At 35.5% G+C, this 10,918-nt stretch overlaps 1 protein-coding gene across 12 annotated transcripts in view; it reads right to left on the bottom strand.

Annotated features, from left to right (window-relative positions):
• LOC129725961 (G protein alpha o subunit) overlaps positions 1-10,918 on the bottom strand; it is a 207,414-nt gene that overhangs the window by 139,024 nt on the left and 57,472 nt on the right. For all 12 annotated transcript variants that reach the window (XM_055682439.1, XM_055682440.1, XM_055682431.1 and 9 more), the window contains exon 3: positions 3,771-3,813. In XM_055682439.1, the coding sequence (XP_055538414.1) occupies positions 3,771-3,813 (43 nt within the window). The remainder of the gene's footprint in view (positions 1-3,770; positions 3,814-10,918) is intronic.

Below are 10,918 nucleotides of genomic sequence, written 5' to 3'. Positions count from 1 at the left end.
TTTGTGGGTGTCCAAGGAACACGTCTGAGAAGAAGTGAAGGTTTTCTGATAACTAACAATTGTGCTTTAATCCACAAAACTATGTAGAAAATAAAAAATGACTTTTAATGCTTAAGTCGCCTCTTAATCTATGTTCAAACCAATGAAATGGGACCTTTCCTCCAGCTAAATGTTCCAAGATCTAGTTTGGGTAAAGGTAAAAAAGAAAATCAAATCCCGTAATGTGTTACTATTCACAAATCTACGAATACATCAGAAATGTAAATTTTTTATGCTCGACTCGCACTGATTCAAAACATGGATTTTTCTGCAAAAAATATTTGGAAATGTTAAAGAAACAACGAACATTTTATTGAAAGAAAAATCACATGTCATCGTTTTGAATTTTGATTAAGATGCGATTTGAGCTTATGCTTAAAAAAGTCAAAGCTTTGCATGTATTATATGTTTTTCAAAAAAAAATCAAAGAAAGTATTTTAAGGTGTTTCTTTGTATGCAGAAAATCATCTTCAAAAATGTTTCGAACATGCGTAGTTTTTTAAGTAATATGTCAACTTTTAGCAATACGATACGTGTTATTTTTTCTCAAATGTCTTTCCTGAACATTAACTAACATTTTATTGGAAAACAATCACATATCATAGCTTTGAATTTTGATTTGCAGACAAATTGAGTCTAAATATTCATGATTTTGCACGTTTTACTTAGTTTTGAATAATATCTACAGGTAATCAGATACCTATCATTTCTTCTCAAATGTCATTGAACATGAACGAACATTTCATTGAAAAAAATCACATGTCATCGCTATGAATTATGATTTAGAGACGAATTAACCATAAAAATCTTGGTTTTGCATTTTTCACATAGTTTTGTGATTATTATCTCGAGTTTTTGTAATCAAATACCTATTATTTTTACTCGAATGTCTTTCTTGAACATCAACGAACTTTTTAATGAAAAAAAATCACATGTCATCTCTTTGAGTTTTGATTTGGAGACGAATAGAGTATAAAATGTCACAATTTTGCATGTCTTACGTAGTTTCGTGAATAATATTTCAAGTTTTAGCAATTAGGTATTAATTATTCTTCCTCAAATGTCTTTCCTAAACATTAACAAACATTTTAATGAAAAAAGAATCTTATATCATCGCTTCAAATTGTGATTTAGAGGTAAATTCAGTATAAAAAGTCACAATTTTGCATGTTTTACGTAGTTTTGTGGATAATATCTCAAGTTTTAGTAATCAAATACTAATTATTTTTCCTCGAATGTCTTTCCTGAACAAAACAAACATTTTAATGAAAAAAGAATCACATGTCATCGCTTTGAATTTTGATTTAGAGGCAAATTCAGCTTGAAAAGTCATAATTTTGCATGTTTTACGTAGTTTTGTGAATAATATCTCAAAATGTAGTAATCAGATACTAATTATTTTTCTCCAAATGTCTTTCCTGAACATCAGCGAACATTTTCGGGTTAAAAAACTTTTATGTCACCGCTTATTTTTCTGATTTAGAACGATTTTAAATGATAATGATTACTGTACACCACAGAGACGGAGGGAATAATATCAATAGGATCAAGCGTTACGGAATTCCATTTTTATATAGTAGATGGTGCATCAAGGGTGCTACGGTCAAAAACTGCTCAACTTCAATTTGCCGTATTATTGTTATCGTGTATCAACCCCCCCCCCCCATCCCTCTCTCTTATTTTAAAAATAAGAGTGTAAAGCATCATGCCTTACGTTTGATTTTGACATTTGCTCTTCAGTTGTGAAAATGGCGTCGAAGCAAGAGAAGTAACGAATCAGAACGAAGCTCGCGCATCGGGAAATTTCGAACTACTCGCACGCCACGTTGGCAAAATTGTTGAATGTGGCCAAATCAATCATCAGCAACATAATAAAAGTGTTTGAAGACCGTTTGTCGATTGCCAGGAAGACAGAATCGGGAGGAAACCGAAATTCGAAGGCCGCAAAAACAATAGGAAGAATGGCCAGCAGTTTCGAGCGCAATCCCAATCTTTTTATCAAAAATATCGCAAGCAAGCTGGGAGTGTCGTCTACAACTGTGAATCGGGCGAAAAAAAACGAGCCGGGCTGTCGACCTACAAGAAAGTGGGGACTTCAAATCGTGCCGATAAACAAAAAAAAAATCGGCCAGACAACGATCGTTAAAGCTGTACGTAGAGATGCTGACGAAGTTTATTTGCGTGGTACAGGATGATGAAACTTACGTCGGGGCAGTCTTCAAACGGCTTCCTGTTCAGGAATATTATACTACAACCGGAAGAGGAAAGGTGGCAGAGGTTTTCAAACACATTAAGCTGTCCAAGTTTGCAAAGAAACATCTCGTGTGGCAGGCCATCTCTTCCTGTGGTTTGAGGAGCAACATTTTCATCGCGAGAGGTTCAATCAGTCAACCAGAAAATTTATGTGCAGGAGTGCCTGAAAAAACTTCTGTTGCCTTTGCTCAAGCAACACAGTTGCTCCGTTCTATTTTGGCAGGATTTGGAATTTCGCCATTACGAAAAAAGGCCATGGAGCGGTGTACCTCGAACAAAAGACATGAACCCTTCCAACACACCAGTGCTTCGCCCTATAGAAAAATACTAGGCTATCGTTAAGCGAAACTCCAAGAAGACACAAAAGACAATTGTCAGTTCGCTAAAAAGGAAGCTTGAGTCAATATTTTTTCTTTATTCTGTAAGAATCTAACTTTTCAAAGAAACATGATTTGATTTTTTAATGAAAATAATTCTGACTTTAACACCCTTTTCAACTTTTCTAAAAACCGTTTAACCGCTTTGTGCCCAAGAGGTCCATCAATATGAACTGACCAAAGTGGTTTTCTCAGTTTTTCACTAATTTCTATCAAGTAGACACAAAAATATCCTTTTTCAAAGACCTCATGTTACCAGTGTGACGGTTCAGTGAGAATTGCTCTTAATTTTATAACAAGTTCAAAGGGTTTCAAGAGATAACCATTTCTGTCTACAAAACGTTTCCGTCTCTGGAAGTTGTTTCTATTGATTCATTACCCATCATCATTCAATGTACTGGGCACCGGCTGAATAACAATCGTCATATCGAGACTTTCTCGTTACGGATTGATGCGAGCTTACTCTCGTTTATAGTTGTACATTCATAAAAAATTCTAGCAAAATCCGTTCTAAGTTTCCCACAACGCGGGGGATTAGAGGCATAATGAATTATTAATCGAAACTAGCTGAAGCCGTTTCAGCACGCAAAAGTTTGAGCCTGAGCAATTTTCGCGTTCTTTCAGTTTGCATAAGTGTTGGTTTGATTTGCTCAAACGTTGTGTGATAAGCATCTTTCAAAAAATTTTCACCAATACACTTGAAAAATGATACTGGCAATATACTAGAAAAATGAGACTGGTAAGAATAAAAAAGATCACACCGCATTCACGTTGGTAAGTAAAAAGCTAAACGCAATCTCATTCGAAATCATAATTTTGTGTCCCTGTCGTTTCTTTTTCAGACAAAAGTTATTGTTTTGTTTGAATCATTGAGTGAATCATTCTAATCCCAGGGAATGTTCGAAAGCTTGAAAAGATGTTATAGTCTTGTGACCCAAAGTGTTTTACGTATTGAACACAGATCGTCAAATTCCTGGCAGCTTAGCTCATGCTAATAAAACACGAATATCATTGCACTTTGCAGCTATAAACATTGGCCAGCCGTACAAGAGCATCAATAAAAAAAAAAACCATCAAAGTAAAGTGCACACGAATACTTACTTCATCTGTTTTACGATTGTGCTTTTCCCAGATTCACCAGCGCCTGTAATGAGAAATAAAGAACTCTGTGAGATATATATATGAAAGGTACAAAATCTGAATCAATCAATCATTAATGGAAAATCAAATCAATCATTACGGATGAGCAAAAATTCGAGCACACATCCAGAAAAATTTATGTCATTTACCTAGCAGATTCTCTCTACGGACATGAATGCGCAAAATTTCGTTGTTCAAGGATTTTTCGAGCGTAAGAAAAGAGCTTCATGTATCTTCCATCCCCCCCCCCCCCCCAGATAAACCCGAAGAAGAAGGATTTCTTTGTTCTACTCTCTGCGCCAAGCGGAGCCAACTTGTCATCCGGGCTTTTCCTTGGCATCGGGCATAAATATCAGACTTTCTGCTTCAATGCCGTTCATTACCAGAGTGACGTTCGCATCGCCCAAGGCGACTGACGTCATGCACAAATCCTCCCAATCCTGGTGGCTTCGTCGTACGGTACAACTATTACCCACCCGAGCGTGGAGAGCCAGCCAATGCATTTTTAATTCATTCCTGTGCGGCAAATGAAATTGCGCTCGGGGACCGTAGCGGAACGGTGCCATGAAAATCCCTTCACCGGTTGCGAGGGTGCCAACGTGGCAGAAGCGGGAAAACGAAGGTCAGTCCGAGTGGGCTATAAATACAGCAAAAGCTCATCTGGCAAGACACATGGCCACTTTACCGCCCTGCTGCTGACCGGGACTTAAAATGCGGACACTCGTATCGTGTGCCTTAGCGGGGACAGGAAGTGCCGATTTGTTCCCCGTGAAGCGAAGCTTTGTTTCTTCCGCATCCGAATTAGTGGGTGGCAGAATGGTGACGACAGTGACTCATAGTAGGATGGGGCACGAGAGCAACCGTGCTGTATTTTCAACTGCCAGAAATGCTATTAAAACACAAGATAGCTCTATAGTTTTTGTTTGATCTACATTTCGTACGACCCAATTTCTTTGAGAGAAGAAAGAATGAAGATGATGAGCGATAACTGGTGTTTTTACCCTATCCTGCTATTGGAACAGTTTGTCTAAATTTAGTACGAGATTGTTTATATGTACTTCCACCACTTCCCCGTGCATGGTTAGTGAAGTAAGTGAAGCGAAACGCGACGATGGCGTTCTTTGTAGCCATCTATTTGCAGAAGCAGCCCCAGGGCCCCCAGCTTGATCAAATTTATATCAACGAAAGGTGCAATATATTGGCTGTATAATGATAAAGAACTGAGCTGTTGTAATTTTGCGGTGGTCGTCCATAATACTGATATCATCTCTTACGTAGAAAACGTTGCTCACTGGAATGTTTCATACTTAGACTACAGCTCTCGTTAACTGATATAGAAAGGAATTGTATTGTGATGCATTTATTAGCCATATAGACCAGAAGTTAAATCCTTAATCACTAATTGCACAAAAATATGTTTTTTAACGTGACAAGCTGCGTCATAACTAAGACACATTCGTAATTAATAGTTTTCTCCATTCATACAACCAGAAGTTTCTTAGCTACAATGCCAGAATGTTAAGAATAGGTTATGTTTCCATTTAATTATACTACCAAAAGATCGAATACTCTCCTATACCATCTATAAGAGTAAAAGAGGGTATTCGATCTTTTGGTAGTAGAATTAAATGGAAACATAACCTATTCTCAATATTTAATTCCATTCTAATAAGATGCTCAGTAAGAAATTTATTTCTACAATGCCTGAAAAAAAGTTGATATTGATCGCCTGTTTTTATGAGCCGATGTTTGTTACTGGGTAATCACGAATAACTTGCGAAAAGGCATAAAAAATTCACATTTTCTAAACCTAATTTTTAGTTATTTCGAAAACATGTAAATGTTAATCGCCACAACAATGCTCTAGAACTTAACCGTTAAGAACAAGTAATAAAAAATATGAAGAAAAAATCGGGTCTTTTTTGTATAAATTTAAGATTTCAAGAATTTTTTAGAAAATATACAACATATTTTCTACAAAGCGTTATCAGTACCCTAAAACTTGTTCTGAGACAGTTTCTCTATGAAACCAAGGGTTCCTGACTTATAATGCTTCAAATAAAATGTGTGCTATAATACATATGCCCTTTTAGAAAAGTACTTTTTCTCTCCGCGGAAAATATTCAGTTTGCTAAGCCAAATACGAATGCAAAGTTATAATCAAAAAGAAGATATTAGAAAAAGAATTATACGTTATATTAAAACCTCTTCCATAAACGTTGTTTGAATAACTTTTTATTTTCAACGTCTTTGTTGAAATCAAAGAAATAGTTATCGGTTTCCGTTATACTCTACTAGATTTTTTTTTTTTTTTTGGAAATAAATATTGAAATTCAGTCCGCGCAAATATATATTTCGACTGTGACATACAGTCTTCTTCAGTGCTTTTGTGGACTGGTAAAGAGCAAAGCGTAAATCCTGTTTTTTTATTTGTAGTAGGTAAAAATTAAAATTTAGCACTCGTAATTGGAGTTAGGTAGGGAATTATGCGGTCGATTGTTTACCGTACCATGTCTGGGGTTTTTGAGAAGCAGATTGAATAGCCATGAGGGATGATTACCTGCGTCTTTGTTGAGAAGCGTGCACGAGTGTTGTTTATAAATTTCTAAACTTTCAGCTACGTCTAATTTCCATAAATTATTAACGGGGCGGAGGAGGTGAATGTTATCCGAAGTTAACTCCTCGTTAAAAATATGTTCAGCCACTTTTGATTTGAGAAGGTGTAGTGGGGCATTTTTTGAAACTTTACTTGCTTTTGTTACTTCTGCGAAATGTTCTTTGAAACGTATCCCTAGGTTACGTTTAGTTTGTCCAATGTAAACCATGTCACAGTGACTGCATGCAATTTTATAAATTCCACCTTTGTTCAGGGTATCATTAGGGTCTTTGGTAGACCCCAATTTTGTTTTGAGTTGGGTATTTCTACTAGTGTAGACAATATCCATCCCAAATTTCCTAAATTTTGAACGAAGTGGGCGTGTCAAGTTAACCCCAAAATTTGGGTCTACCAAAGACCCTATTGATACCCTGAACAAAGCTGGAATTTATAAAATTACATGCAGTCACTGTGACATGGTTTACATTGGACAAACTAAACGTAACCTAGGGATACGTTTCAAAGAACATTTCGCAGAAGTGACAAAAGCAAGTAAAGTTTCAAAAAATGCCCCACTACACCTTCTCAAATCAAAAGTGGCTGAACATATTTTTAACGAGGAGTTAACTTCGGATAACATTCACTTCCTCCGCCCCGTTAATAATTTATGGAAATTAGACGTAGCTGAAAGTTTAGAAATTTATAAACAACACTCATGCACGCTTCTCAACAAAGACGCAGGTAATCACCCCTCATGGCTATTCAATCTGCTTCTCAAAAACCCCAGACATAGTACGGTAAACAATCGACCGCATAATTCCCTACCTAACTCCAATTAAGAGTGCTAAATTTTCATTTTTACCTACTACAAATAAAAAAACAGGATTTACGCTTATTCTAGTAGAGTATAACGGAAACCGATAGCTATTTCTCTGATTTCTTAAATCACTCAGCTAAGACGCTCGGTATAGATTTTCTAAATTTGAACGTCTATGTTTTTTTTTCTCAAATTTGTATAAAATTGCACTGACATTTCGACTATCGGGTACTCTACTTTTTATTACTCATAATATTTAACTTCAAAAGTAGCTTAAACCATTTCTGGCGGGTGATACCGTATGGCATCACTTGACATCTCTACTTTGATCGTAGCTTAACAATTATGCTTGCAGCTCTGAACGACGAAACTATTCAATACGGTTAGAGAACAGATCAATCTACAAAATGAAAAACAATTTATGTCAATTGTTCATTTGTTCAGTTTAGATGTTGAATAATACGAGTTTGTAAGTCATTTTTCGAGGTGAAATTTGATTCCTCTCCGCCGGGAAAGGGTTAAGTAGAGGAACTGACTTTTTTATTGTTATGAAAATTGGAACTCGAAGATTACGAAACCGATAAAAAAAACGTAAAAATCAAGGTCGCAGATAAGTCAGTACATTTTAAGTAGGTAGTGAATTTTCATAGGATTTTATATGAGAAAAGCAACTTATTCGAGACTTGTTCTCCAGAGATGTCCAGTTAATTCTCAAAAATATAATGGTACGTATATGATATTTGTACGATATTTTCCTGGAAGAAACTCTTCTGAAGACCGTAAGGCGGATACTTGTAGGAAAAGTTATTTACTTCAAATTGATTCACTGTCTGATGAATGGCTCAACATTAAGTTTTAATTTTAGTTTTTCCTGGGATTTTTTTTATTCTCGCTGATTTTCCGTCGGTCTAGTTCCGCCACTGTTGTTGTGCCAATCCCCGACGCCCGGGGGGGGGGGGGGGGCGACTCCACATAGGACCCTAACTTACGACTCGTTTATTAACGGCGCCAACGGCCTTACTTCCCCATGCGATGGAAGGCGTGATTCCAAAGATTTTTCGCCTCAGAAAATCTCCCGGTGTTAGCTAGGATTCTAGACCAGCTGGGTTGGTTGTTTGAGGATCACGCCAACCCTCAACCATCGTCTCCTATGTCGGCGTTGGGATTCGAACCCAGGTGGTAGGCAGAAACGTTACCAATGTTTCGCAGGGAACATTTCCTACAAATATCTCTCATGAATATATTTTTCATAGTCAACAAGATATTCCTGGAGAACTAGTTTCCAACAAGTTTTACGCAGCTCCAACAATAACAAAACAATAAACTAACAATAAACAAAAACATTAGATTTGTCCAAAACATTTTGCTCCTCCCTCTCCCTTCTTGGGAAAGTGGAAAACCTTCCAAATAAACTCTTGAAATTTTGTATGGACCGTACACATTTCATCTTCTTTCGCTTTTAAAGAGCAAGCATTCCAATTTAGAAAATTTACAGTATTATTTAAATTCATTGCTGAATTTCAATTTCATAACAATATTAGTTGTAAATTTTATACCTTCTTGAACAGCCTCGTACATCGAGTTACAGTTCAACAAAGCGGACATTAGCTGCAGCATGGATTGTTGTAGGTAGTCAATCTTCTCGGGAGTTGGACTACCTAAATCAATACTGGCTGACTTTTCAGCACCAAACAAGAAAGGCTTTTTAAGTTTAGTAAAGCGGGCAATGTATGTAGTTTCGCGGGAATGCCGTCCAGACGAGGGAAATTTTTTCTAAGTCTAGTCACACCTTCTATTCCCGTTCATCTTTGCATTCCCGCGAAACTACATACATTGCCCGCTTTACTAAACTTAAAATGTAAGTCAATTATGACAAAAATGAAATTAGTTCGTAAAGTAAGAAAGGCTTGTTGCTGTTTGAATTCGAAATTTTACCTGAAAGGACACTAGCATATGGAATGCCTGGTGGTGCCTGAACAGGATTATTTGTTTTCAATTTGTTTTTATTTTCTAAGTTTGAAATATAACCTACAGACACACTAACTACAGGAAAGGCTAGTGTTGCCTGAACAGTATTGAAAGTTTTTGGTTTACCTACTTGAATATTATTGACAGCAGGTTGTTTTGAATACCTACGCTGTCTGGAAGAAATAATTTTTGACTTAACAGGACAATCAAAGAAATTTGATTTGTTTTTACCCCCACAATTTACACATTTGAAATTATCAGTGGTCTCTTTCACAGGGCAAATGTCCTTTGTGTGAGATGGGTCACCACAAATCATGCATTTTGTTGTCATATTGCAGTTGCGAGTTCCATGGCCATAGGCTTGACAATTCCGGCATTGTGTGAGATTATGGATGCCTCCATGTCTCTTGAAATTTTCCCACTTTATTCGCACATTGAATAAAACACGTGCTTTTTCTAAAAAGTTAAAATTATTTACTTTGATACGATCAAAATGTACCAAGTAATTTTCCTGGTGTATTCCAGTATTATTAATATTTGTATTTGATTTACGTTTAATAAAATTACTTGATTAGGGGAAAAATCAAGTAATTCTGTCAAACAATCTAGAATTTCATCGATAGTTTGGTCATTTGAAAGACCTTTCAAAACAGCTTTCAACGGTCTCTCGTTTTTGACATAATATGTATAGAATTTGTACATCTTTTCAGTTAAATACTGTAATAGATGTTTATGGCCAAAACATGAATTTCGCCTCGGCGGCCAATTTGAAAATTAACTTTCACATCAGAAAGAAATGATGAAAGTTCTGAACGAAAAGCTTTAAAATTTGCAACTATTACAACAATAGGTGGAACTTTAGCTTTCTTCATACCGGCATTTTGCTCAGAATGAGAAGCTTCAAATTCTTGATCCCCTATAGTAGAAAGAATTTCATACCTATTGCTTTCTGAATCACTCGGAGAAGAAGCATCACGTTTCCTCGTAGCCCATCAAAGCGAGCTTTTTTGGTTCGTCCTAGCATTTCAGAACAAAATTCACTTCACTTTAACTTTACACAAATTTTGTCAACACAAACACAAATTTACACATTAATCACTCGTTTAATGTTGAAAACAATTTATTTGCAATTCAACAGATACTCTTTAAAAAAGATTACCTGTTGAAAGCGGAAAATTTCCAATATCTCTCGGTAGTCTAACACAAGCCTCGAGCTGTTGGTAAAATGCGGCCGTTCTGCAAGGCAGTTCAAGTCGTACTGATATATATATATATATATATATATATATATATATATATATATATATATATATATATATATATATATATATATATATATATATATATATATATATATATATATATATATATATATATATATATATATATATATATATATATATATATATATATATATATATATATATATATATATATATATATATATATAAATATATTTTTTTTAGAGTAATATTCATATAATAACAGCTAAGTAATTTGAGCATCAAACAGCTAAGTAATTGGATGGATAGTTAAGACTATACTAAAGAGACATGAATAAGTAAGGAAACAATGTTTATTAGAAAATTATAGTGCTTTTGCTGAAGCCCATCGAAGTGCGGGCTTGGCTAGTAGAGGTATAAATTTGACTACATTTGATTTTTTTTTTCACAACATTTATTTGACACGGCACAATACAAATTAATGTTTTACGGAGCCAATCTAATC

The sequence above is a fragment of the Wyeomyia smithii genome, chromosome 2, assembly GCF_029784165.1.
Source record: "Wyeomyia smithii strain HCP4-BCI-WySm-NY-G18 chromosome 2, ASM2978416v1, whole genome shotgun sequence".
NCBI classification, from domain to species: domain Eukaryota; kingdom Metazoa; phylum Arthropoda; class Insecta; order Diptera; family Culicidae; genus Wyeomyia; species Wyeomyia smithii.
Note: the sequence above shows the minus strand (reverse complement) of the source record. Positions and strands in the feature narration are given on the sequence as shown.